At 43.9% G+C, this 24214-nt stretch overlaps 1 protein-coding gene across 1 annotated transcript in view; it reads left to right on the top strand.

The window, feature by feature from the left end:
* Nucleotides 1-389: 389 nt before the first annotated feature.
* LRRC56 (leucine rich repeat containing 56) overlaps nucleotides 390-24214 on the top strand; it is a 136120-nt gene continuing 112295 nt past the window's right edge. The window contains exons 1-2 of the mRNA XM_019519812.1: nucleotides 390-575; nucleotides 22322-22488. Of these exons, the coding sequence (XP_019375357.1) occupies nucleotides 22333-22488 (156 nt within the window). The 5' untranslated portion in view covers nucleotides 390-575; nucleotides 22322-22332. The remainder of the gene's footprint in view (nucleotides 576-22321; nucleotides 22489-24214) is intronic.

Genomic DNA, 24214 nt, shown 5'->3' with positions numbered 1-24214 from the left:
GGCTGGGGTGGGAGTGGGAAGCCTGGGGAGTGTGGCATGGGGGTGCAGAGAAGCGGAGAGAGCTGGCGAGCGCATAGGGTCTCTGTTGGCCAAGGCAGTCGGCAAGGGAAGAAACCGGGGACAGCAAGAGGCCTCCCAGGGGCACTTTCTGTGGGCATGGCTGTGAGAGGCAGCAGCCGCAGGCTGGCCAGGCCCCTGGGCCCATGCCAGCAGCAGAGCACAGCACAACAGGAGAAGGGAAATGCAGGAGCACGCCTCTCCCAGCAGCCACCCTTGCTGGGAGGTACCCTTGGAAGGGCTGGAGGTCATGAATATGTAATGAAGCCATGCAAATCAACTGGTTGCCAGGGCAACCAGAGGCCTTGCAGCTGCCTGCTCCTAAGGCGAAGGCTGGCAGCACCTCGGGCAGGCAGGCTGCGAGCCTGTGCGTGCGCGCGGGGCAGGGGGAGACCCGGCTCCTTCCGGCTGTGCACCGCTGGGGGGCCCAGTCTAGGTCCTTTTCCCAGTGGGCCGGTGTGGGGAAAGGCAGGGGTGTTCCCCCTTCCCCTCTCCTTGCAGGAGGAAATGAGCAGCAGGTAGGAGCCTGACCCCCGTGCACCATGTACTCAAGGTTGGGCGAGGGGAGTACCCCCCCCCGCTTGTTTGGGGTGCCCCGTGCATCCTTTCCAACACCCAACCCCCTCCCCTTCCAAATCCCTTTCCAGGCCGGAGGGAAGTCCTGCCCCGTGTCTGCGCTTTCGCAGCCTGGCTGGGGTGACACGGTGGGCATCAGGCCACGCAACAGCCTAAATGTCATGACACCGGATCCTGTGACCTTGCAACCTTGCTGGTGCTTCTCCAGTCTTAATTTTGGCCCCCCTCTGCCTCCGTGCCATGTCTCTGTACTCCCCTGTGCGGGCAGGCGGCTGTCTGCCACTGCATGCACGATGCAGCTTGAGCGTCTGAACGAAATGTCAGATAAATCCCAGGCAAAGAGCCAGAAACACCTGGGTTCCCTTTGCTAGGCTAGTCTTTGCCAAGACACTTTTATCTTCTGCACCTCGTTTGCTGTCTGTGTAACGCGGGTATGGTTATATTTACAAGCGTGATGCTGCTCTGAACATTATTTCACGTACGTATAGTTCTTGGGAGATAAGCAAACACATAAAGGATTATTATTATTTATTAATTATGTATGCAGGATTGAACAGGAGGCAGCAGGCGGTGGCTGGTACAGTGCCCATCAGGGAAACTCGTGCCATTATTTGAAAAGGCTGGGAACCACTGTTTTAGAAGGATCCTTCATAACAAGCAAAGATCGTTTAACATCTATGACTAATACATTTAAGACGAAAGATAGTTTGTGCTCCTGTCATAGGGCATCTATAGAGATGGAGAGGGAAAATCCTCCGTTATTTGGAATGTCTGATGCTCTCTGCTCGTTTTCAGAGTTTACAATGAATCTGTTGTGTTTTTTTTTCCAGTTATACATTTAAGTTGTACAAGCCTGTAGAGCTCTGAGGGGAACTGTTCTGAAATATAAATAACCCAAGCTAATCCTACACTGTAGGAAATTATCTCTGAATATTTTATATGGGTTTTCCTCCCAGTTAAGAGCAAAGAAATCTATTTAGTAAGTGCAAATCCTGACCCAAAAGCACGTGATGGTCCTGTTAAGATGCTGGGCACTACTTAAAGGTGCTGGACATTTTCACCTTCCATTGACTTAGGTGGGAGCTCAGAACCATGCAGGACTTGCTTATCACCTTGTAGAGCTGGGGCTTAATTTACAGAGATGCAGTATGTCCCAGAGCAGCATGGACAGCGTGTCTGAGAAATTTCTCTTCTAGATTATACAGGACCCTGTGCAGGTAATGTCTATGGTTTTTCTTGTAGACAGTGTACTACATAGAACATGACCTGTCCTTAGTAGCCTGCCATAGGATACATAAGACCTCCATACTGTGCACCTTTTTTGTCCAGTATTTGACTGACTAGTTAGGATATTCTCTTAGAGAGGCACGAGTTCTGTGATGTCTTTTACTGGGTAACTGTATAGTTGGGAGACAAGTTTGACAAACTTTTGGACACTTACTGCCCTTTCTCAGGTCCTCGGGCAGTGTGTGTCTGAAAGCTTGTCAAACTTCTTTCTGTTTTTCCTCTTGATGTTTTCTTCATAAGAACAAATGAGACTTTTAAAATGTCAATGACTATTATGTTTCTTATCCTGAGTGCTTTCTCCAGACAATACTTTCTGATGAATGATGCAGTGCAAATGTAGTAAATGTTGACTTCAGCCTTTTATCCAGTGCTGGACCCAAGCAAACACTCTTCGTACTATACCAAGTCAGGTTACTTCTTACAGCCTCAGGGACAACTGCTCTTTCTGGTGTTCAGTAAATAACTCTTGTCAAACACATCAATTGTACTTTAAACCCTTCACCTTGCCCTGATTACTTCTGGAAGTTGTTTTCAGTCATTGTTTCAGTAAGCTGTTCTAAGCTATGGTCCTTTATGTACTGTCACAATTTCTTGACATATTGAGCCTGGTATTCGCTCTCCTGGTTGACAAAGCAGCAATTTATGTCCTCTAATTTATAAAGGAATGTTCCATTTTATCAGAGTCTTTATTTCTTTTTTTCTTTTTTTTCCTTTTTAATTTAAGACCGGCTTCTTCATGCTAGTTTAACAGAATGGTTGGACAAGCACTTGAAAACCTTCCCTGTGAGCATGTGTGTTAGTAAAGACAAATGAATGCAGATGAAAGTGAGAACTAGTAAATGGGAAACGGTATGAGAAGAGAAAGAGATGGATGAGAAGAGAAAAGGGGGCCAGTGATGCCTACAGAAGAAAAGGTGAAACTTAAAAGATATAGGTGGAAGTCTTTCCTTTATTTTTTTATATATTAACAAAATATGCACAATACTTATGGGTTTCTTACTTTTTAAAAGGCAGACAAGGTTCTCTGGGTAATTGTGATAGTTTTTATTAGACCAACTAAGTAGCTGGAAAAAAAAATTTCTGTATAGATCTGTACCACACTACTCTTCTTACTATCTCTTCTTGTCTTTTGTCTTCCTCCTTTTCCTTTCCTATCCTTTATTGTCTCTTCTACTGTTTTTCCAACTTGAAGTCTCTGCATAACAGGTAGTTGGATTAGAAAGGACTCTATTCCACAATTATTCTCTGAGTCCACAGTTATTGTCACCTAACAGCTTTCCTGCCGTTTATGTTCTCTCCACATGCCTTAACACTGGGAATATATGTAAGGAGTTTGAACTCTAAATGACATGCATTTTTACCAGCAAGCTATAGAAGAGCAGCAGATAATAAGGCACAGAACTGATGATACCACTCCTGGCTCTGACAGCAACTGGTGATTTTTAGCATACTTTGTGCTTTAGCATTGTGCAGCCTGTACATCACGAGATCGGTATGTAGCTTACCTGATCTGTGGTAGAAGCTGTTGCTGATCATAAACTCCTTAGTATTGAGTGAACAGCAGGGTATGAAGCTACTGACACTGTCCCACAGACATCTTCTTGTCTGTCCGTTTCCACAATGGAGTGTGCTTGGGTCAGTAGAAAGAATAAAAAGCCTACCAGCTGGCTTGCTTTCACAACCTTGTGGGTCAGATTCAATATAAAAGCTGTCCTTTGATAAGATGTGAATTTGGCTTCTGAAGAGTTGCTCCACTAACTGACATGTATTTCGGGACAGAATTAGAGGAAAGTCTCCAATATTTTTAGCCTGTAATATTATAACATTTTAATTGTGCAAAAATATAAATATGATTCCTCACCTCAGTTAGGAGTTGCTACATTTCATATTAATATGAATGGCTTGCTATTTACTTTTGGACAAACACAGATGGGCTGTTTTGACCTAGAAAATCCTTGAGCCTCTCATTAAAATTAGTTTAGAATTATCCAATTTAGAAGCATCCAGTTTTATTTGCTAATAAAACTGAGTGTAATTAGTATTTTTCTTACCACTTGAAGTTCACATCTTATCCTGCAGGAAAACAGTAATGAATCCAGCAAGTAATACTTCATGAAATCACTAGGGTAACATAGAGTTGCCATAATACAAATTGGAACACTATAGATTTGCAACTGCAGGAATTAGAAATGCTAATGGAACAACATTACAAATGAAAAATCAGTGCATACTAAGCTTTTTCAAAATGACACTGATTAAAATTTAATTTAAAAAAAATGCCTTTACTTATCTCACTGTACTTCTTTATTTTTATTATTGTCACCTCACATTACTGAAACTGGAAGAATATTAGAAACATAATCCATGGTATGTAACTTATCTGTACTACATTTTTCTTAGACTATCTAAGTTTTGTTTATAGCCATTTACTAAAGCAGTACTCTTCCTCCTTTTATACATTACCAGTGTACAGCAGTATTTAGATTTCAATCTGAGGCATTTTGTGTAATAAGTTCTATATATAAAACCTGAATGTGGAACCTAAATTGATCTGACTGGGTGCATCTACATGTGCACTTTACTGTGGAATTGACTAATTAGCTCCACAGTAAAATGTCATCATATACATGTGTGTCAGTATTAGGGCAGAGTCATTTACTGCACAGAAACACACATATGGACCGTGACTGGGACCTCTACAGTTTGAGCTGGGGTGGACATCCCTGGGCTGGCAGCAGGCTTGGGGGGTCAGCCACACGGCTCTGCAATTTCTGCACTCTTGTTCCCCAGCCAGTCCCTCCACTGCCTGATGCTGCCACCTGGATCCTGGGGCTGACCCCTACCCCCCGCAAGCCTGTTGCTAGTCTAGGGCTGCTCCACCCCAGCTCAAACTGCTGTGGTCCTGGGCGCATGTGCAGATGCTGCTCCTGGCAGTAGCTGACTCCAGTGCAAACCCCAGAGTCTATCACTTTGCCTTAATGGTACATATAGATGCACTCACTGTGTCCCTTTAAGCTGTTTGAATCAGCCAGGATTTGCAGAGGCATTTGGTATTCAAATATCTTCTTGTGCTATATTCGGATATCTGCTCTTTCCCTTTGACTTTGCCTAGATTTGCTTTTCTTTGCTTGAATATACTGTCTGAACACAGCAGTGGAAGCCAGAAACATTTATGTCCTATTCCAAACACTGAAAGTAAGTCCTTGGTCTCTGGCCTTCAGTTAGTTATCTAGTTGTCTGGCAAGAGAGATCCGACAATTACTTAAGATTTAAAAGGCAATCTGAAATTTTGAAAAGTTGTATTCCATGAATTTTCCTCATGAGTACATACTGATGATTGCAGAGGGTGTTTAAATGCAGTGCAGCATTAACTGTAAATAGATCTTTAAGTGACCCATTATTTTTGTTTGTTGCTATATGAGATGCCTAGGTTTCAGTACCAAACTGCAGGTGCTATAGAAATGCTTTAATGGTAACAAACTTAGGCCATCTCTTCACTGCAGAGTTAACTTGGGTGATGAACATGTACCATAGTTCTTTGTGCTGTGGTAAAATGAGCTTTATTGTGAATCTTTGCTAGTGCATTGTGAGTGAACTTGTCTGTCTTCAAAGCACATGCTGGGAATTGTGGGGAGGCACTGGAGAACCCTCGCACTCAACCTGCATCTCACTTTAAAGGGGATGGGTTGCCAGCCCAAATGAAAACCTCATTCAGGTTTTAGCTTGTAGTCCCAGGTGTTCAAGTCAGCTCAGGATGACTAGTAACCTCTAGTGAGAAGGCTTTGTGTGTGGAATAGAGAGGGATTTGGTTAACGTCAGTGAAAGCTTGAGTTCGCTTCACAGTGAAGGTTTGCCTGTAGACTTGAGCTTGGGAGTGTTCTTTGTATGGCTTTATAATGACCACCATCCACATTGCTCTTTACCGAGAGCAAAGGTACTATGGTGCAGCAATACCCATCTCATTCTTCCCACTTTTTTACATTTGCCTCTCTCACTTTCATCCTCTTTTTTTCTCCTAAATGCAGTTATCTCTGAAAAATGAAAACTGTGTGGGTTGTATAGCTGATGAATAAAAGGGTACAGTACAAATTCTGCTCACTTTACAAATGAGAAAACGGACTTTCTAGCCAGTTTATACCAGTTCGGGACCTGACTCTGAGGATATGAACATGTGATCAGCTACCATGGCATAAAAGGGCAGGGCTTTACTGTGCATCAGCTGTTCTATGGTAAATGCCTGTGTATATGTTTTACTGAGGGCTGAACTGCCTCTGGTTAGCTGTCATTTACTTCAAGGTAAAAGAGGGCTTATGGACAATTACCATGGATCAGCACCATGGTAAATCCCACTGTTTTTTTAACTGGCTGCAATTTGTTTGTTTGTTCCTACCTTCATTTTTAGAATTCAGCTGGTACAGTTAGGATCCTATCAGCTAAGTATTGAATGAGCGTGCTTTGATAGAAAGGTTGCACAACAGAAACATTGGTGAGTTTGGTTACTCTCACCTGATACGAATGATTATCAATTAAATGCAAGCTTTGTTAAATATAGCTGTTTTACATCTCTGGTCTTGATTATTTCCTGGGAAGATGCTGTAGTCTTTTTATTTTTTCCTGCAATCTTTGAAATAAAAGGACCGATGTTTAAAACTCACTGTTAGTTTTTCCTTCTCCTTCCCTCCCTCCGCTATTTCTTGTCTTAACTTGGACTTCAAGCCCTTGAGGCCAGAGACTCACTCTTGGTTATATGTTTATAGGATACTTGTTACAATGCAACCTACCTCTTAAGTACTATTTTAATACAGATAATTAATGATAATAAAGCATGGCTGTAAAGCACTGAGCTATTACACCACATTCAGTAGTAGTTATTCCTTTTATTCTTACTAACTCTTATTGCATACTGACAAGATTTTCATAACTATTTTAGAGACGATCCCATTTGGGCATAGTTACTTCTGCTCCTTAATCTTCCACATGTAACAATTTGTTTTTAAAACATGTAAAACATTATATCCAGTTCATCAAGTGCCAGAAATCCGAATAGTCAGCACTGATTAATTATCAAATGGTTTTGCTTTTGTAGAAATAATCTTACCTGATTCTTATCACTTAGTAAAGATTATGCTGAAGGGCCTGATCTAATAGCCAGTGAAGCGAATGAAAGATTCCCCATTGACTTCATTTGCTTGGGTTTTAAAATGCTTTCTTAAATTTACCTTCTTCTTTTGGAAATAATTTTATCATGACTTTTAAAATTTTTTTGTAGCTTTCAAGCTACACAATGAGTCAGAAACATTTTGTTTCCAGATGTTAAGTTCACTTCATAAGAAGAAAGGATGCTGGAGGTAATTCTTCTTTTAAGCAGTAGTCGAAGATTTGACTATGGAGTGGGCCTAGAAATGACACGTGCTGTGGCATTCTGGTGCACTGAACACTCATTTCTGCAGTCTAGCCTTAGCATTCAGCTCTCAGATTAGTAGCTATATACTTGTTTTTCCTGTTTTAAGTCTCCACACTGAAAGCAAGTCCTAAGTTTTATTGGAAATGAGATGAGAAGCAAATTGGACAACTTGAACTTCAACTCTGGTTTTGACTTATAAGCTTTTATGCTACTTGAAGACTGATCATACTTGTCAGGGATGATTAGGAACAGAGAGATTTTGGACTCCCTTTCTGGTAAAGCTGTGGGCAGAGAAGGGATATAAATTGCTGGATCCATACAGGGATGGTTTTATTAGAAGTTTAAATGCTACTGGGAAAGACTCCAATCTTACAAAGATTTACCCACATTCCTAACTTTATACATAATAAGGAGTCCCACTACTCACAGGATGTAAAGGTAAGCTTGCGAGTAAGACTTGGCCAAATTAGGACCTAGCACTGAAATGGAGAGTTGTTGTTTTTCTGTGTGCTTGGAAAGTATTTAGCATGTTGATGAGTGCTGCTGTGTCTAAAATACAGGACCTACCAGTAACCTGAGAAAATTAGGTCTTCTGAATGGTGACAAAAAGGTAAGTGTCCTAACTGCCATTTTAAGTGTTGCAGAATATCCAGTTTATAATAAGATAACCTACCAAATACTGTACTTCAGATCTTAATTCAGCTCAGGAGAATACAATTATCCATAGGCTCTGTCTGTGGAGATAAGGATAGGATTTTGGTGGTAAGCCCCAAACAATGGATATTAAGTATTCCCAGACAAAATACTTTGTTAAATTTGAGTTAAGGTTGAAATTAATAGCTGTACATTGAGGATAGTTGGGAGGACTATTATTGTAGTTTAAAAGTAAAACAAGCCATTTTTAAAAAGTTGGAAAATTATAAGTTTAAGTCTCTCCTAGTATTTTAATTATTTTTCCATATACTCAGTACCCTGGTGTTTCCTGCATATAATGTTTACATTTGTCTGCGTCAAAGGCAGCTAGCTGATATCTCAGTCGCTTTACGCTTTTGGAATTTCAGCAATTATTCCATGAAGACAGGAAGTTTTTACACCATGTGGCCTGAGTCCCCTTTGTATTCAGCTATGCTAGATGCAGTGAAGAATGATGGACATGAGTAGTCCCTTGATCCTGGATTTCCCAGAAGAAGATACAGCATCCGTACTGGCTACTCTAACCCATGCCACAGGTGTAAGGACTATACAAGGACTTCATATTGGTGAAGGATTAGGAATAGTGAAGTTCTGCTGCACCGTGTCTCCTTCAATGTATACCTTGTCACAGAGGCATAATGATGCGGCTGGGCTCCCAGGGAAGCTGCCATACACAGGGGCAGTGGCAACTTCTGGTTGTGTCCAGGCTGCTGGCTCAATTATATGGTTGTTTTTTTCCATGAGTTTGTGCCTGGGAAAGCCACCCCTTGTTGTCTCACACAAGTTACACCTCTGCCTTATCATACCCCATTTTTCCCTTCTGTTGGGTATAGGAAGATGTGGGTGTAGGCCACTGGGCCAGTTTTCTGGCAACAGAAAGCTCCTTTATACAAGAAGATTTGCCTATTAGCTGTTTCATCACTTTGCACTACAGCATAAAGTCACTTTAGCAAACTGAGGAGTCCACACTTACATCCTTTGGTAGTTTGCAGCCACCAACTGTACACTTACAATCCTTTCTTACATCCTCTGTGGTATATACAGCAGGGTATAATAAACTGCTACTGCACTGTTGCAGACTGCCAACACTAAAGACTGTAACAAATGATTTCAGTTTGGTTTATTGTTTCATTGACTCCTAAGAGCACATATAAGGAAGAAAGAACCACTTTGTGCCCTGCTAGAGGAGAACAATGTTGAGCAATTTAGTTCCAGAAATATCTAATTTAGAGTCATTTCCACCATGTGGGATAAAAATTTCCCCACCACCTTACAACTTCAGCAGAAATCTGGTAAAGTATTATACATTTTGCACTTATTTCTGTGCTAAATACTTTCCAAGCATAGGATCCGAGGCATCTGAACCCAGGTAAAGTGGATAACTTTCCTGGGTGAGGTGCTGGTAACAAGTATCGAGACACATAAATATAGATAAGGGGTCAGCAACATTTTTAGGCAGAGTGCCATATGCAGCTGGAACCTTGACTTGTAAGATGTTGGCGTTCTAGGGGTGTGGATGGTGGGGAAGCCACAAAGGGCCCAATCCTTGGTGTGGCAGCGCAACCTTGGCCCTGTCCCCACTATCTGCCCCAAGATGTGTGCATCTGCTGCTGGCAATGAGCTGGCCTGGGCCTCCGCAGACCCCTCTGAAGCTGCTTTGCAGCCTCCCCACTTTCTGCTGTGAGCAGCCTGGGCTCCATGGCAGACAGCAGGGGTCTGTCCAGAGCCTGGGTCAGCTATGGCAGGCAGCCAGGAGGCTGCAAACAGCTGCACCAGGGTCCATGGAGCTCCCCGGTCTGGCTCGTTGCTGGCAGCAGGTGCACGCACACCTTAAAGGCGGATGGTGGGGAAGTGGGCCAGGGCTGCATTGCCACAACAAGAATCAGGAAAGCCCCTCACAGCTCCCCTGCTGTCTGCCCCGAGGTGCACATGCCAAGCAAAATGCCTTCATGTGCCACACTCTGGCATGTATGCCAGGGGTTGCCGACTCCTGATATAGATGCTTTCAGGACAAAGTTGCATCTGCCCCTGGTGCAATAACAGCTAGCATTCTAAAGAAAAAAAGTGGTTTTTAGAGTGATTGTTTTCTATAAAATCAGGCATATTTTTAACTTTTTTTAGTACACCTGCTAAAGTAGACTAGAATAGTGCACGATGCTGCATTTTACATAAATGCAACAGGGAGTTGTTTTTGGCATTAGGGATGGATTAATGTAATAGTTGCTTCCTGGTGACCTCATATCAAATTCCAGCTGCCCAAGCAGTTATTTTCCAGACGGGGTTATCTAGTGCATTTGTACAAAATTACACTTAAAAGGGCACTCAAAGCTCCCTTAGGACTTTTAAACCAAACTCTGCAACTGTAAACAAAGATTTTTTTTATTTTCATACTGAATCTCAGTAGTGCTGGGAGTGCTGCCATGACTCGTGATTCTGGAATTAACAAACAGTAATTACATAATCGTGGGGGGCAGGAAAAATTGAATACTTTAATAGAAGTTCCATGTGCTGAGAAGATGGTGGGGTGTTTTTGAAGTGCTCTTTATAGAGAGTTTTCAGGCCTGCATCCTATAGAGAAGATAATATGGAATTCCAGTACCATATCTGAAATTAGATTGATCCCTGCACAGAGTCATTTTCTGAAGCCACAAGTTGCCAAAGAGCAGAATAGAATGCTTGTTCAGAGCCTACCCTAGGAGAGAAAATAATTGTATTCATTAGAAGGCTCTATCCACCCTCATTTGTTCTGAGGGTAGATAAGGAAGAGTCCAGAGCAGTGGTGCTCAGACTCTAGCTTGTGATCATGTCATTCATCCTGTGGAGTTCCCAACAGATAGGGAAATTTGACAGTGAGGAATTGATGTCAGCGTTAATTGCCAGTCCCCTGCTGCCAAGTTTCTGAACCCATGGGGAGTCCTGTGGGCCTTATAATGTGGCTCTGTCCCCATGCTCAGGGTTGCTGCATTGCTTCACGGCTGGTCCTGGGTACATGGTGTCGGGCTGGTATGCACTGGAACTGGGTCAGCGTACAGCCACATCCAGCACATGGGGTTGGGTCAATATATAGGCTTGCACCCATGGGTCAATCTCATGCTAGTCATCTGGCCCACGGGGTAAGAAGGTTGAGTCCCAATTTCCTAGATTTCATAGACATTAGGGCTGGAAGGGACCTCAGAAGATCAGCGAGTCCAGGCACCTGCCCAAGGGGCAGGAAGTCATCTGCGGTCATAGGATCCCAGCAAGATAAGCATCCAATTTTCTCTTGAAGGTGTTCAATGTAGGTGCCTGAACCTACGATGGTAGGCTGTTCCAGACTTTGGGGACGTGGACAGTAAAGAAATTCTTCCTTATGTCCAGCCTGAAATGGTCTTGCAGTAGTTTATAACTGTTCGACCTTGTCATCCCTTGGGGCGCTCTGGTGAACAAATGCTCCCCCAGATACTGGTGGTCACACCCAATGGTCTAGAATAGGGGTTTTCAACCTCTTTTCAGTTGACAACACCTACAACATTTTGAACGGAGGTGCGGACCCCTTTGGAAATTTTGAATGGACCCCTTTGAATCATAAGTGTGGGTATTCACAGACTTTTGATTGATCATAGTCATCTTTTGTGAACCCCTTAGACATTGTCTGCACCCCCCAGGGGTCTGTGGACGACAGGTTGAAAACCACTCGTCTAGAGTAAGCAGAAAGAGGGTCAGCCAGGAGCTGGGACAGAGAAGAGCAATGGAAGCCTAAGGCATAATGGGCATTTACACATGTGCTCCCAGAGCGGGGGGGAAGGGGCTCTTTAATTAGAGTGGTTCCAAGAGATATGTGTATCTGTGTATCTGTTTATCTGTGTCCCGTGTATCTGTGTCCCCACATTTAAATATGATGGTAAAGTTTGATGAGCTTTAGTAAAAGCACCCCCACTTCCATTTTTAAGCATGGGGACGCTGATACACGAGATGCTGGAGTCTGTTGGAACTTGGTAATTACCATGCTCCAGCAGACTTGATTAATCAAGCCTGCTCGCATTGGAGCAGCCTTGCTGCTCAAGCATCAGTGCCCAATATGTGGCTCACAGCAGAAAATTAGAAAACAAGTTTTCTTGACTCCCATTCTTCAACTTAGAGTCATAAGAACTATTGTAGTAGTGCTGTGGGTATACTAAGGATTAACTAAAATGTATCATTTTCATATTTATGGCTACTTCAGTATTCCTGTGCGGTTTGTTGGCTGATGTGATGACATCACCATAATGCATACTGAGGTGTTACTTGCAACAATGAACTTGGAGAACTTGAAAAAGGTAAAACTTCCAGTCTCAGTGTGCTGTGTGTGTCTCCCTTACCTGGGGTGATGTGGCTATATTATTTTTTTTTATATTTGCCAGGTCACCTTTAATAGGTGGATATATGTATTTTCCTGGAATAAAGCTACACCCATCTGTGTGGACTGTTAAAAAATAATTAAAAAACCAGAAACTCCCCCAAACCAGTAACTGTCTAATTACAGTCTGTGGATAAGAGCTCTTGCTGATATTATTTTGAACCTGAATTAGAAGTACTAATAGCCAGTCACAATTCAAAATGTATTTTCCAGGGTTTTATGTTTTTGATTTTGTAGGCATAATTAATGTACAGTCAAATGCTTCTGGCAATTGCTGCATGTGAAATACATATTTATGTACATTTAATGAAGAATGCACTGCCTTATCATTGGACATAGATTTAGAAAGGACAGATTTTTCAGTTTTGGTAAGCGTGTGTGTGGAGAGATTGATAATATTTGTGGGTTGGTTGCTGCTTTCAGTTTTATCAAGTCTGAGGTTGGAAGGTTGGAAGCTGTTGGTGTTGTTCCTTTGATGGTTGTTTTGTGGCTGCGGAGCTTGTTCTTGGAGTAATTTGTTCTATTTCTTCTTTTTATGTAGGATGAATGTTGTAGAAAGTTTTTCGTAGTCTCTTTGTATCCATTATATATTGTTAGGGAAGATGATTGGATTTCTGTCTTTTAAGTTGTTGTAGTATGTGATGATTTCTTTCCTGAGTTGGTCTCTTTTGGAGTAGAGTAGGTGAAGTAGATGATTTCTAATTTTCTCTGAAGTTCTGCATAGCTGTGAAGCATATTTGGAGTTGTGTGTAGTAGTCAGAGTATTGTAGATGTTTAGTCCTCAGGGAATGAAGCTGTGTTTCTTTTAAAGGCTTAGAAAATATATGTCGCTGTTGAGTTTGGCTTCTTTCTTTTTCATGTTGTACAGTTTCCATTTCAAACGGCTGAATTCAATATCTTCCATGTTAGAGGGGTGTAGGTTGTAGCCGGCTACAACCTACACCCCTGCCTTATCATTGACTCTTAAATAACTTGTTATAAGAAAACAATGGAGTCTTGGGACTTTACCAGCCTGCTGGGCCCTAATTACATCAGATAACTCTTCTCTGCTAATTTCTTTCTAGTAAATTAGATTCTCCTGCAGGAAGTACTATCACATTGTTCCAAGGACAGTTTTGTTTAATAACAGCAACAACAACCCTTAGTGTCGATGTACTGTATTGTAGTGTTGTGCAGTCATTAACTAACCCTCACTGCATCTGTGTAGGGCAGGTAGGGTGATATTATCATCCTCATTTTACAGACGGAACAACTAGGACAGGACAGGAAGTGCTTGAGTGGTTAGCTGGGATTGGACTTGGGATCTCTTGACTCCCGCCCAGGCCATTGACTTCAGTAGGACAACTGTGATTAATATTAGCCACCTGCTTTAGGAGCTTGCTGAACTAAATTCTATTAACTGTTCCCATCTCATCCTTCAAGCACCAGTTCTTTCATCCTTCTCACATCAGTATTAGTGTACAGGGCAGAAACTAATCTCTTTCTCTCTTTTCTGTCATTTGCTGCTGCTCCTACCTGCTTCCTGGTGTTGAGATCAAGCTCTGTGGAGTTGAGCTCTGCTCTCTTTCCTAAGAGTTCCTCTTAAGTTTGTTTTTCAATACCCTTATTTCCTGGTTACCACTTGGCAACTTCTTATGGAGCATATACATATTGGCATCTGGAGTGCACGCCCCATTTCTATTCAGTGTTTCCTTCTGATTCTGGTAAAGGTGAGCCTCTGGTTGATGATTCCTTGGGTCTCTTCACTGGCAATGTTATCTTTCCATCACCCCTGTTAAAAAGCCCTAATGCATATGCTTAGTTTTCTTCATGTGTGTAAGCCCACTGAGGTTTGTATGACCATCTGAGTCAAGTTAAGCATCAGTGTAACTGTTTAAAGGACCACATCCTATATTAGATGGTAGGTTAGCTGCTGTGCATTATGTTTAATATAATGATTTAATAGATTTCATAGATGTTAGGGCTGGAAGGGACCTCAACGATCATCAAGTCCAGCCCCCTTCCCCAGGGGCAGGAAGTCAGCTAGGGTCAAAGGATCCCAGCAAGATAAGTATGCAAGCATTTCTTGAATGAGTCCAGAGTAGGTGCCTGTACCACTTCTGGAGGGAGTCTATTCCAGGTCTTGGGGGCTTGGACAGTAAAGAAATGTTTTCTTATGTCCAGCCTAAATCAGTCTTGAAGAAGTTTATGACCATTGGTCCTTGTTTTTCCTTGGGGCGCTCTGGCGAACAGATGTTCTCCCAGGTCCTGATGTACACCCCTTATGTATTTATAAGCAGTCACCAGGTTCCCCCTGAGCCTGCGCTTTTCTAGGCTGAAGAGTCCCGTGGCTCTCAGCCTATTCTCATGCCCTCTGTTCATGTGTGTGGCTCTCCTCTGGACTCTCTCAAGCTTCTTGACATCCTTCTTGAATTGTGGAGCCCAGAATTGGATGCAGTACTCCAGCTGCGGCCTCACCAAGGCCGAGTACAGCGGGAGGATGACATCCTGAGATTTACTTGAGAAGCATCTATGGATGCAAGCCAGAGTTTTTTTTGCTTTACTAGCTGTGACATCGCATTGGTGGCTTATGTTCATTTTGTGGTCAATCATGACCCACAAGTCTCTTTCAGCAGTGGTACTAGCAAGCGGAGCACTGCTGAGCCCATAAGCATGCTGTGGGTTTTTTTCCCCAAGGTGAAGTACCTTACGTTTATCGGTACTGAATGTCATCAGGTTTGCATCCGCCCACTTACTAAGTTTATCCAAGTCTGCCTGGATCACTAGCCTGTCCTAAGGTGTGGACATTATGCCCCAAAGTTTAGTGTCATCAGTGAACTTAGCCAGTGCGCTTCTGACACCAATGTCCACATCGTTAATAAAGATGCTAAAGAGAACCAGTCCAAGGACAGAGCCTTGGGAGATGGTACTGATCACAGAGCGCCATAATGATTCACCACCATTGACCTCTACTCTCTGTGTCTGATCTCGCAGCCAATTTTCCAGCCATCAGAGTGTGGTGTAGCCAAGGCCAGAGTTGGCCAATTTTTCAATGAGGAGGTCATGGGACACCAGATCAAAGGCTTTTTTAAAGTCCAGATATATGACGTCAATCTCTTCTCCCTTGTCCAGATGATATGTCACCTGGTCGTCGAAGGAGATGAGATTGGTCAGGCAAGACCTACCTGAGACAAACTGGTGCTGGCTCTCCCTCAGGATGTTGCCATCAGCCAGCTTATGCAGAAGGGTCTCCTTGATAATTTTCTCCAGAATCTTACCGGGGATTGAGGCAAGCTGATTGGCCTGTAATTCCTGGGATCTACTTTTTGCCCTTTCTTGAAGATGGGTACCACATTGGCCATCTTCCAGTCTTCAGGTACTTCACCTGAGTGCCACAAGGTTTTGAATTTTTTTGCCAGTGGTTGAGCTATGACACCTGCAAGCTCCTTGAGTACTCTAGGGTGTAATCTGTCAGGACCAGCTGACTTGAAGGTGTCCAGCCTTTCAAGGTGATCCTTTACTAGATCAACACCAATGCTGGGTATAAATATGCCCTCACCCTGGCTGTCCCGCGTCTTGCTAGGTAGGGCAGTCCCATTGGACTGATGAAACACTGATGCAAAGTACCCATTAAGCAGATTGGCCTTTTCCTCTGTGTCAGTTACCAGCTGTCCTATTTGGTTCAGCAGGGGTCCAATGTTACCCTTGCTTTTTTTCCAACTCCCTACATATCTGAAAAAGGACTTTTTGTTATCCTTGATATGTGAAGCCAGATGGAGCTCGGTTGCAGCCTTGGCTTTCCTGATCCACTCCCTGCAGGTGCTGAGTACCAGTGCTGAGTACTCCTCCTTGGTGGTAATTCCATCCTTCCATCCTTTATACATCTCTCTTTTGAGGCATAGGAGGTCCTCAAGTTCCCTGCTGAGCCAAGGGAGTTGCTATGGCCTTTTGCTACCCTTGCTCTGAGATGCGATGGCTATCTCTTGTGCTGTCAGGATTGCTCCCTTGAAGAGCAAACACTCTTTTGGACTCTTCTTCCTGTCATGTCATGGTTCCTTAGGGCCTCAACAATGAGCCTCCTGAGCTTGTCAAAGTCAGCTTTTCTGAAGGTGAGGACTTCTGTATTGTTGACTGACTTGCCAGCTTTGCGATGGATAGTAAAGGTGATCAGCTTGTGGTTGCTGTCACCCAGCTTTCCATCAATTCTTAGGTCACTGACTAGGTCAACCCCTTTGGCCAGTACCAGGTCCAGCAGTGCTTTACGTCTTGTTGGCCCGTAGACTTCTTGAGTCAGATAGAGCTCGTCAGCACATGTGAGGAAGCTTTGCAATTGATTGGATTTGGTCGAGTGCTCTTCCCATGAGATGACCAGGTAGTTAAAGTCTCACATGACAACCATGCACCGAGAGCATGCAGCCTCAGCCAGTTCCCTGGAGAATTCCTGGTCCAGCTCTTGTTTCTGGTTAGGAGGTCTGTAGTAGACTCCTACCATAATGTCCCTTGTGCCATGTTCCCCATGTATTTTAACCCAGAGAGACTCCAGTCATCCTTCTTGGGTGCCAATGTCAATTTGCTGGGACGTGTAGCTGTCCTTGATATAGAGAGCTACACCCCCACTCCTTTTATCTGTACAATCTCGCCTGTACAGGGTATAGCCATCTATACCTGTGGCCCAGTCATAGATGGAGTCCCATCAGGTCTTTGTTATCCCTATGAGGTTTAGCAGGAGGACCAGTTCCTCCTATTTATTCCCCAAGCTCCTGGCATTGGTGTACAGGCAGGTAAGTGTCTTACTGGGGGCCCCTGCCTTCCCTACAGATCGTTTTGGGGCTAGGGTAGGGGTGGGTTCCCTTGAGTGCCTTAGCCTGCTGGATTTACAAGGTTGCTGAGTGGGCTTGCAGTGGCAATAATCCCCCCAACCCTTGGTGGGCTTAGTTTAAAGCCCGGTCCAGCAGGTCAGCCAATCTGGCTGAGAAGAGCCTCCTCCCCAGCAGAGTGAGGTGGAGGCTGTCTCTCCCCAGCAGACCACTGCCTCTCTCACCAAAGAGTGGACTGTGATCATGGAAGCCAAAGCCTTCATGATGACACCAGTGCCGCAGTCTTTGGTCGACTACCTTGGCCTGTCTCTCCCTCCTCAGCCCATGACCCACAACCAGGAGAAAAAGACCACTTGTGTCCCCAACTCCCTAAACCCCACTCCCAGAACCCTGTAGTCTCTCATGACCTGGCTGGGATTGCTTTGTGCCATGTCATTCATGCCCACGTGGATAAGGAGCATAGGGTAGTGGTCAGAGGGCCAGATAATCTTTGGGATTCTCTCTGCTACGTCCCGGATGTGGGCCCCCAGGAAGTAGCATCCTCCCGGGCTAGGGGCTTGGGGCATCAGATTGCCCCCTCGGTCCCCCTCAGGAGGGAGTCTCCCATGACAACCACTCTTCGTTTTGTCTTAGGGAGAGTGGGGGTGGGTGATCCTCCCTTGCCTGCAGGAGCTGGCATCTCTGCAGGCTGAACTGGGGCTGCAAGAGGTTCATCCCTGTTGCAGAGCCTCAGGGGGGACGAAACCTTGGTGCGACGGGCCTTGGGGCCCTTGACCACCTTGGTCCAACCCCCTGGCTGGACAGCATGGGAGATCTCCAAGTCCTCCCTTGTCCTGGAAGGCGACCTTGGTCTACCCTCCACCTCCAGGGGGTGAAGGGCATGGCAGTAGGAGTTTATCTCCTACTCACCATCCCTGATGGCATGCAGTCTCTGGACTGCAGCCTAGAGCTCCTCTATCTAGCACCTCAGAGACTCCAAAGTGGAGCAAACCTTGCAAAGGGAGGTGGTCATGCTCCTGGTCCCAGGAGCCTGGAAACATGCCAGGTAGCCCCCGCAACCGTGAGCCAGAGGCTCCGTGTGCATGGAGCCTGGAACCATGAGTGGAGGCCTCTGAGGTGCCAGAGCGAGGGTCGCAGACTCCGAGGGCACCCTTGGGATGCGGCGTGTGCCCATCCGCGTTGTGCTGCTGGTAGGCTGGCTACTGACAGCGACTGATGGGACTAGCTTCCTTAGGGCTCACTGGCAGGGCCTCAGGCCCTCCCACTCACCCTCCTGCACAAACTCCCGCACTAACTCATGCACTGGGCCCAGAAGTGTGCCTGTTTGCACATCCTGTTCGCGAGGCTCTGGTTGCATGGCTCCCTGTGGGGCTGGGTGAAGTAGGAGCCAGGGTGGGGTGAGACCCTCCTCAGCTCCACTCAGCTGCCCTGCATTTGGGCTATGTCCCTCCCACCATGGGCCCTGCTTACCTCCGGCTGTGCTGGGGGTTGGCGGGGTGCTCCATGGCTGCTGGGGGTTGTTGGGGGGCTTTGGGGTGCTGGGGCGTGATAGGCTTACACCCATGCATCTCTCACCACTCCCAGAGCCTGTGAGAACATTACAGTGCACTGCCATGTGTACAGGAAAACAGTGGAAAGGTATGAGCTCCAGCAATAACCAAAGTACTTTTCTGTGTTTCAATGATTGGCCTGAGGGTGGTTGCACAGGAGAAGCCTTACCTATTTCAGAACATAATGTTATTGTATAAATTGCAATGTAACCAGGGTATCCGTACCAGGTTTAGGAGCTTAGAAGGCGTTCTCTCTTTTGGGTAAAAGTAAACTCTGTGGCAGTTTTAAGGAATCTGTAGGTTTGCATAGTGGTTTTAGTTGTTGCTGGTAGCTCATACCTTTCCACAGTTTTTCTGTACACATGGCAGTGCACTGTAATGTGCTCACAGATTCCATGGTTTTCTGTCTTTTCTACAGTCCCACTATATTCCCCCTTCCTTCTCTCTTGGATAAAGGAAGTTTTGTTACCATAATGGAAAATGTCACCAGCTGGCAGGTGTGATAGTTGTGTCTGCATCCTACCACTCACTTTAGAGATTAATTGGATGTTCCATGTGAGATTTGCACTTCATTGTAACAATTTCTTCATTGCTGTCTCTTCTGTATTCCCCTTTTTAAATGTTATTCCTCATTATGACCCATATTTTAGGGAAAGACTTGAAAAGTTGGAAGGGTACCCAAGAAGATTTGTGTTCTGTACTGACAATAACTCAGTCTTAACCAATACAATTTACACTGAAAATATAATTCTCCTCACTAATCCAAGGTTACAATAATTATGAATTGCAGATCAATAACAGGAAGTATAAAATTGGGAATGTTACTTCAGATATTAAACCACAAATTGATCTGCTTGTCAAATCTTAAGTAAGTGCTGCATCAACATACGTTTCAAAGATGAAAGGACATTTTGAAATGCAATAGCAGTGGACCGAAGGGATAAGATAAATCATTTATTTTATGTAAGTGGGTTAACTCTTTAGAGCTGTTGTTTGGGTGCTCTAGCCATTATCACATCTGTGTTTTGCATTGATGCATCACATCAATAATTCCTGACTCTCAACCCACATGGGTCCAAAAAAAGCAAATAGAATGAATACGATAGTCAGGTCTCTCTCCTGATAGTGATTTCCTTGCTTGAATTAAAAGGAACCATAAGCCTTTTAACTTTATAAATAATCTAACAAAGCAGTCCTACTTATTCATCTGTCATACAAGTGTTCCAGCATTAATAGAACAGATACTGTAATCCTAGTCAGGTATTGGACAGTCATTTGTCCAAGTGAAACTAGCTTTCCTTTGTTATTTTCATCTTTCAGTTGTTCTCTGGTAAGGGTAAATGAGATTTGGGTACATAGGTGGTGAGAATGGTACAAAGTTTAATCCTTTTCTTCATAAATCTAGAAAATCCTGAGTGGAGAGATTTGGTCAACAAAGAATTTTTATATGGCTGTTTTTTTAGCCATATTTTTTTTAACTGACAGTTCAGACTTTGTCTCTCTTAATCTGTGTTGGGCGTATCTGAAGTTCAGAAATAATCAATGGCTCAGTATTGTTAATAGACAAATGCATTTCTTCACACTGTTTGGAGAAATGGGGACATTTTAAGTGTCGTAATTCGTTCATGTGCTTTGGGAAAAATCATGAAATTTATATTCCATTTAGGACTCAGTGTTTCTGATCTCCCTTCTAGCAATGGGGGTGAAGACTAATATGGTGGTCAGGGAGGTGAGAGGTCCCTTTGGTTTAAACTAGTGATTCTCAACTGGGGTTTACAGCACTGTGAGGTACCATGAGATGCTTTTAAGGGTGCCACAGAGTGCTGCACAATGTTAGCACTGCTGAGTGTGTAAACTGCTGGTATGATTCACAAGATAAACCCAGAGATTTCAAATAGAAATCAAGAGTGTCAAAAATATTCTGACCTGTTTAAAATGTGTTTCCAGTCATAAATTTGTTTTTTTTTAAGATGCTAAATTCAGAAAAGTCTATAAAGGTTGAGAATCACTGGGTTAAACCTTAGTATGAATGTCACTTTATCTCTTTAAACATTACTTACTAGCTGAGAATTAACTATTTTCCCTATCAGAAGGTACTCCTGATTCAGTCTGTTTACTGGTGTGGGAGTATAGCTATACCCACATCTCGGCCAATAAACAAAGGTGTGTCAGGTTGTTATGATCATCCTGATGATTTCATTACTTTTCAAGTGCTAACAATAGGCATTGCCTCACAATAGGAAAACATGCAAAATTGCAGGTGTTCCTTCACTGAGTAAGATTTGTTTTTTTTCTGTAGCCTTCTGTTAATTTCCTTGTGCAGTAGTATTTCCAGCTGTGATATTTATCTGCTGCCAAATGATTAGTAGTAGCTGAAAAAGTCAGTGTAAAGCCAGAAAGCCCCACACTGTTTCAGGTAAAACCTGTTGCTCTTAATCCTTTCCAGCAAACTGGAATTCGGGGGACTCAAATTTTCATATCACTTGCTATAAGCTGTCAAAGAAAAGAAATGGGCTGATTGATTTTGATTCAGTTTAGATAGCTACTAACAGTTTAGATAACACCTTAAACTGCAGTATCTCATTCTTCCCTTGAAACATAGTTTGTTATTACATATACACATACGCATCATTATTGATGTGTGTGGGGGTAGATATGTTCACACACACGTAAAGTTTCCGGCTGTAGGAGTTGGTAGCCAAGTTCTGGCTGACTGACATTAACATTTCACATTTATTCCACATATTACAGGTAATATTTTACAGCAATAGTTATCTATCTTTCTGGATTTGAAGCACCCCTCCATAACTTGTATGAATTGAATAGCACTCAATTTCAAAAACTAATGTAGTTCCTTGCAGAGAGCCCTGGGAGAAAGAGCGAAACTGTCTAGGCAGCGACTGAACTTAAATCTTTACTTATCTGCTTAGTTTCTCTGCTTATCTCCATCCTTCAGAAGATCTGGCAACACCTTCCTTGGTTGAGAATCACTGTTCTTGCCCATAGTCTGGCAGTATGAGCTGCATCAGAGCTGTTCTGCATGCCACTTATAATCTTCAGAAGGATTGGGTAGGATAAAGGTGTAGGCAAAAAGCTGCCTTGGCACTGAAGAAGGGAGATGAGTATAGTGGGGGGAGAGATGATCTTCTACAATTTGTATTGTGTATTTATTTTTTTATTTTTATAGATCCATAGGTATGCATAGCATTTTATATAGACTGTAGAAGACAAAGTGTCCAATCCAGTTTGGTTTCAAATGTGCCGAAGTGGAAGTGAGGGGAAAATGTAGGCTCCTAGAGTGATCAAGTTTGGTTCTGCTCCATGAGCCACAAAACTATCTTTCCCCCAAAACAGTTACAGTCTAAATTTAATGTGCATGAGACGAGAGCAGAGAAATGAAGAATATATAAAGTGAAGTTATGATTAGGGTGTTACTCTATCATCCCCTTAGTTTGCGTGTTTAATCATTTGTACTGCCTGGTGGCACTCCTGCTAACTCTGAGGGCAAGTCAAAGTAACCTTTGCTAAGAGTACATAGTAAATATGAAAAAAAGAAAACTAATTCTTGTTCTTTAATGTTTAGGCGACGCCGAGATGGAACTGAATTGGAACACTGGCAGAAACCCTCGTCCAGGTTCAGCCACAATTCGAGTGACTGACATGGGTTGGCAAGGTCTTCTGAATCCCTGTCCATTGATTAAAGATGATGGAGAGCTATTTATGGATGAATACCTTTCCCCCAGTAAATTGGTGAGTGGATTCCAATTGTTTTAAAGCAGCTGAAGGAGTAAACCAGCATATAAATGGCCACAATTTCCTTCCTTGATAGTCATTCTCATCAAGAAGGCACACAATGACATAATTGACAACTAGAATTGCATGTAAAGTGACTTCTGTTTTAAGAAAACAGCTGCTTTAACAACTACCTCTTATCCAGTTTCATATACAGCTCTGACAATATGTATCTGTTTATTACCAGCCTCGCTAGTTCAGTATAAAGTAAATGCATATAACAATGCCAAACTAACAAACAAGATCTAATTAAGCCTTTCTAAAGTGTACTGAATTCTAGCATGCTCTAAAAATTGAAAATATACCTAAAAAATGCCAGTCTTACTCCTGACTGTAGTGAAATCTTGCCACTCCACTCTCTTGCCTATATGCTAATGTGCAGAGCCAATTATAAAGTCCTGCAAGTATTTTAAATACTTTCTATATTTGTCAAAATGTCTAAAGTTTCCAAGCCTATCTGAAAGTCGTTCTGCTGGATATAGTTACTCTCTGTAAAGTAACAGGAGCCCCAGGCTCCCTGTTACAGGAGGGTAATTGGAAAAAGCAGCAATGGAGACTGACAGAGCAGTAACAACAGAGGATCTGGTAGTGGTAATATTGAAAGCAAAAGGTTGTTATGTTCAGGGCATGGCTTTTAAGGAGCTACTCAAACTCAGCTGAAAAGAAAAGAAAGGGCAAACATTTATCTTTTTCTTTTATACAGCGAAGAATATATCATGTACAAGACATTAGATGCAGGAAAATATACCACTCCCTGGGCATGTCTACATATGCAAATGATCTGGGTTAGGTTTACTGTAGAGTAATTTACTCTAGAGTAAATGTACTCCGGGCAGGCATCTACACGTGCAGGGACACAGGACCAGATTTGCTGTTCATGGCAGTAATCTGCTCTTGCCCCTGCTGGTCGTGCACCAGCCCCTGCACCAGCCAGGGGGAGTTCTAGGCTCCCCCTGGGTTTTAGCCCAGGGGCTGGCAGGGAGTATGGGGCAAGGAGACAGCTGTGTCGTGCCGGGGGCTGGGACATTGCTCTCTGCCCCCAGGAGCTGCCTGCTGCTGGGGCAGGCTCCACCATGGGAACCCGGGGACGGACAATGTCCCCCTACCCTGGCAGCACGGAGCCCCCAGCCCCTGCTCCATGATCACAATTGTGGGACCCAGGCTCAGAGATTCTGATCTCCCACCCCTGCTTCCTGTGTCCCCTGGCTCACCCGCACTGCTGTTGCCATCTCTGGGCCTCTGATGCTTTCCAGGCTAAGTCTAGCCCGAGAAAGTGGCGGTGGTCTTAGTCAGATTCTCCTTCTCTGTTTGTTCTACTGGGGCAGTGGCAGGAGCTGCAAGTGACCTGGGGGTTTCTGGGGGTGGTGGTGGTGAGCAGGGATCTCGGGTGTGGCGGGGTGTGGGACAGACCTGATTCAGACTAGCAGGAGCAGAGTTGGACAGTGCCCCCCACTCCCAGATTGGGCCCACCACACTGCCTGTCCTGCCCACCAGCTCAGATAGGTTCTGCTGTGCCTCCTGCACCCTGCCCCTCACCGCAGATCCCTGCTCACTGCCCCCCCATCTGCCCTGGAAGCTTCCGGCTCACCTGCAGCTTTTGACACTGTCTAGTCAGAGCAAGCAGGGAAGAGGAACCCATCTGGTGCCATAGTTTCATAGTTTCTAGGGTCGGAAGGGACCTTAG

This window comes from Gavialis gangeticus, unplaced genomic scaffold (genome assembly GCF_001723915.1).
Source record: "Gavialis gangeticus isolate Ggan-Ray unplaced genomic scaffold, GavGan_comp1, whole genome shotgun sequence".
NCBI classification, from domain to species: Eukaryota; Metazoa; Chordata; order Crocodylia; family Gavialidae; genus Gavialis; species Gavialis gangeticus.
The sequence above is the reverse complement of the archived record's forward strand: the minus strand, read 5'-3'. Positions and strand labels throughout refer to the sequence as shown.